This window comes from Vanessa tameamea, chromosome W (genome assembly GCF_037043105.1).
Source record: "Vanessa tameamea isolate UH-Manoa-2023 chromosome W, ilVanTame1 primary haplotype, whole genome shotgun sequence".
In the NCBI taxonomy this organism is placed as follows: domain Eukaryota; kingdom Metazoa; phylum Arthropoda; class Insecta; order Lepidoptera; family Nymphalidae; genus Vanessa; species Vanessa tameamea.
In genome coordinates this window covers 2,833,254-2,838,218 of record NC_087340.1, presented here as the reverse complement: position 1 = coordinate 2,838,218, position 4,965 = coordinate 2,833,254, and the positions used below count along the sequence as shown (strand labels likewise).

At 32.0% G+C, this 4,965-nt stretch overlaps 1 protein-coding gene across 1 annotated transcript; it reads right to left on the bottom strand.

The window, feature by feature from the left end:
• Positions 1-618: 618 nt before the first annotated feature.
• LOC135194575 (uncharacterized) lies at positions 619-4,107 on the bottom strand. The gene is made up of 3 exons (XM_064220190.1): positions 3,440-4,107; positions 2,411-2,678; positions 619-672 (listed from the first exon to the last, which is right to left on the bottom strand). Exons 1-3 carry the CDS (start codon positions 4,030-4,032, stop codon positions 619-621), a joined length of 915 nt encoding a protein of 304 aa, XP_064076260.1. The 5' UTR covers positions 4,033-4,107.
• Positions 4,108-4,965: the final 858 nt, after the last annotated feature.

Here is a 4,965-nt window from a genome sequence, read left to right as displayed (position 1 = left end):
GTTCAGCCAGCGTTTCCAATGTAAGCGCAAAAAAATGTATAAATTTACGACATCACATTAGAAACTTTTAAAATTATCAGTGTTACTTAACTATATTGTCTATGTATTATATACAAAAACCTTCCTCTCGAATCACTCTATCTATTAAAAAAAACTGCATCAAAATCCATTGCGTAGTTTTAAAGATTTAAGCGTACAAAGGGACATAGGGACAGAGAAAGCGACTTTGTTTTATACTATGTAAAGATGACCGGTGTCAAGTATTGTCTTGTCCGTTTACCATAGTAGTTTGTTATGGATGGAATTACATATTTTCCCTTCTTAGCAAGTTTAGTGGAATATTTGTGTGATCTCGTGTCTTTGTATTTATTTATATGGAATTGCTCTATAGCAATAAGATATTCGACTTTCCTGTGTACAGGAATTATTTTACAAATCTTAAATAATTTGTCATAGTGTGGTTTACATTTTAATTTTGTTTTTTTCGTAACTAAATACTTTAGTAACCTTATTTGTAATTGTTTTATACGATCTAGATAAGTTTTGAATGTAAGGCCGTAACTGCTTAAACAATAGGTAATTACTTAAACGGCACTAATTTACCTTACTGCTCAACAGTTAAAGACCTTGGCATACATCTTGACCGAACACTTTCCTGGTCAGAACATTTAACTGAAATTAGTAAGAAATCATACGCGTCATTGAACTCCTTGCGACGTCTACAAAAAGTATTACCAATTCCTACCAAAACTATGTTAGCAAACTCCCTTCTACTATCTATTCTCGATTACGCGGACGCAAGCTATCTTAATCTAACCGAGGACCAGCTTAATAAACTTGAGCGATTACTAAATCTAGCTATTCGGTTTATTTTCGGTCTCCGAAAGTATGACCATGTTTCAGAGTTTCGTTCAAAGCTCAAGTGGCTCCCTATACGCCGTCGCCGAAACTTGCATACTCTCTCTCTTCTGTACTGTGTGTTGTTTAATCCGACCGCTCCTTGTTATTTGAAGGAGAAATTCGAATTTCTTGGAGATCAGCCAAGTATAAGATCATCACGAAGCCTCATCCTAAAACTGCCTACCTATAGCAGTAAATATTATAAGCAGTCCTTCACTGTGCAGGCAATAACACTTTGGAACAACTTACCGCTAAGCATAAGACAATCTAAATCGTTACAAATATTTAAAAATTCTCTGAAGAAATTCTATTTGGACACTAATAATGATGACATTTGAGATACAGTTATTTAATATCCTATTATACTTTCTATTATATTTATTAATAATATTATATATTTTTTTTTATTACATATACTATATAGATATATGTATGTATATATGATTTATTTATAAATATCTATAATCTGCTTTATATTCTATTTATTAGTATTTTTTGTATTTATATATTTGCTATATTTATTGAGTTGTATTCATTATTATTTCATAATGTAAGTTTTTACTGCACCACCATATTGCCGTCTTCCATACACATTATCCTTCTAACCCAAAGGTTGTCTGGAAGAAATGGCTTATAAGCCATAAGACCGCCTTTTGCTTGGCCAATTTTCTTTTAAAGAAAATATATTTTGTATCTTTATGTATATTTGGTGTGCAATAAAGAGTTAAATAAATAAATAAATAAATAATTATTGAGTCAGCGAGTGCATAGTATAACATGTACATTATTTTCCTATTTATTATACCACTAAGGTGAAAGAATTTACCCAAAACCGATTGTAACTTACTACAGACGACCTCCGTGGTCGAGTAGTGTGTACACCGGTTTTCATGGGTACGCTACTCTGAGGTCCCGGGTTCGATTCCCGGCCGAGTCGATGTAGAAAAAGTTCATTAATTTTCTATGTTGTCTTGGGTCTGGGTGTTTGTGGTACCGTCGTTACTTCTGATTTTCCATAACACAAGTGCTTTAGCTACTTACATTGGGATCAGAGTAATGTATGTGATGTTGTCCAATATTTATTTATTTATTATTTACAGACATCATTGACTTGTAACTTCCAACTAAAATGACAATCCACTAATAAACCTAAATATCTGTAATGATCTACTATTTGTATATTGTCACAAAGGCATCTGTCTTTATTGTTATGCAAGCATTCGTATGTATGTCCCGTTATCTTTATGTTTAACAACTTTTGCTTGGCGTAATTGTTGTAGGGTGAACATATTTGCATAGATTTTGTTTTTGAGTGATTTATGATAATCCCATTATCGTGTGCCCATTTAATAATACTTTCAAAATCTGTTTGTAAGTATGTCTGGGCAACGTTCGAATCTTTACACGAATATAGCAAACACATATCGTCTGCATACATAAATACTTTACAGTACTTTATGACATTTATGACACAGTTCACATGCATTATGAACCCGACTGGACCGAATACGGATCCAGTCGGTACTCCGAGTGTGACTCTTACATCATCACCAGTTGTTCCATCGATTGTCGTGCAGAGGTACCTATTTTCTAAATAACATTTAAACCAGCGGTTGACCGGGCCCCTAATACCACACTCCTGCATGGCTTGCAGCAGTACATCGTGCTCCAAGGTGTCAAACGCCTTTTTATAATCAATAAATATCGCAGCTACGAACTTACCCTCGTTGAGTCTGTTGTTGACGTAGTCGGTGAACTGTGCAAGCGCTGTGCCGGTGCTGCGCCCCCGTCGAAATTCATGCTGGGCATCCGATATTATACTATGTTTTTCTAGGAAATTACTTATTTGATTAACTATTATTTTTTCTACTATTTTATTTATTACTGATAATATCGCGATTGGCCTATATATATTGGACTATAATCTAAGTGATTTCCATGTTTAAAAATAGGTCGTATTATAGACTTTTTTAGGATATTTGGGTAAACTCCTTCACTTACACACATATTTACAAATTTAGCTATTATAGGACTTATTTCTTTCTTTACAGTCTTTATATCTTGTACTGTTATCATATCTAATCCAGGCGCTTTATTATTATTTAATTTATTAATATATTTTTCTACTCAGTAAGCATCTACTTTCTTAAAATAAAAGGTTACATTACTTGGTGTTACATAGGAACTTCTATCCAAAAAGTAGTTATCACAGTTATGTTTTATTTTTTGTATTTCACCTGTAAAAGTGTTAGAAAATTTTATACAAATATTTAATGTAGTATCAGTTTTCCCCTAAGTATTTTATAATTACATCGTTTACCTGTCCACGTGTTTACAATTGTCCAAATTTTCCTAAAATCATTGTAGCATTTCTCTATTTGATTTTGTCTGTATTTATTTTTAGCAATATTTACTAGTTTATTTACTTTATTTCTATATCGCGTATATATTAATCTATTATTCATATTATTGGGCGCCGATTTCCATATTCTGAATAGAGAATCCCTATATTCTAATTTTTTTCTAAGTACACTATTACCCCAACTGACATGGCTCTTCATCTTTCGCAGCTTGAATCGCCTCGTTTAGGTGTTTGTAGTTGCGTGCTGCAATAATCGTACTTAGTCTTGAATTTCTTAGACCGTCAGAAAAACGTTGTATTGCGAATCGCTCATTAATAGGTTTTAAAATTTCGTATTTTTCAGCATCGCCGTCTGCCTGAGCTATCGTTAAATCTGCAAATAAGTTCTCTATCTCGGTTCCAAAATGTTCTATAGTGCGATATCCTTGAGATACAGTTTGTAGCCGTGATTGTATTGCGGTAGGACTTTTCTTTACCAATAATTTGTTTTTTAAATCCTTAATTAAGTTTTTTGTAGAACTGTATTCGGGTAACATTCGTAATTTAGCATTCTGTGACAGTCTACTTTTTAAAACAAATGTAATTAGTAATTTTTGACCTGATGATGACAACATATCCAAATACATTTCTATAGAGTCAATGATACCTTTAATGCTGTTTTCGTTATTATTCATAACAGGAATTAAACTACATGCTGTTTTCAAATCGAACTCCATTTTTAGTTCAGGATTCGAACACGTTTCGCTAGAATCACTGTCACTACTACTCATATGACATGCAGGCTTAGGACATAAATTGATAATTTGTGAGTAGTATGACTTTATTTCATCGCTTATTGAAGCAATGAATGTCTTAGGCTTTATTTCTTTAGAAGTAATACATTGGATTATATTCGAACTTTTCTCAATAATTTTCTCAGTTTCCACTAACTTATTTTTTATAACATTACCTTGATATATTAACTTTCCCTTCTTAGTTAAATATTTTCTTATCAATTTAAGTTCATCTAAACATTTAACTAAATCATCTTCCATTCCCTTATAACAACGTATTAATAAAATAAATACATACCAAGTATATTAACTCACTTACGAGTAGTTACCATGGTAGGGGCTACGACCTGATACATTGCAATATGAAACTCTTTGTTTACATTATACATACTTAATCGATTAAATAATATTAATAGGATACATTTATTTTACTAGATTCTACACTAATTCGTTAAAAAAAAAAAACACCTTAAAGTTTATAAATAGTCATTTTAACAGTTTAAAGTTTATTTCTGAAATTTTATTGGATCACTTTACAAAACACTCACGCACTTTTTATTAATATTAAATATAAACACCTGGTTTTCACGCACTTTCTTCGTAATTCTAATGCCGCCTTAAGTTGTTTTGCGTGATCTCATCCGATATTCAATTTTTATGGCATTTTTTGTACTTTTTATAAATAAAGTACAGTGCTGCAATGCCCAGTAGCACACAAATAACCAATAAAACTATGCTGATTGTAGACAGATGCATTCGTATTTCTTCAACTTGTGCCTGGTTCGAGCTTGCGGCGTTTTGATTTACAAATACTGTTTCTTTCTCGACACTGGATCGGCACATAGTTAGATTTTTTTTTTTTTTAGTAAAACAGTAACGAAGAATAAACTTAAATTTCTACATATTGCTTTAATTTGAACTTATATCCAA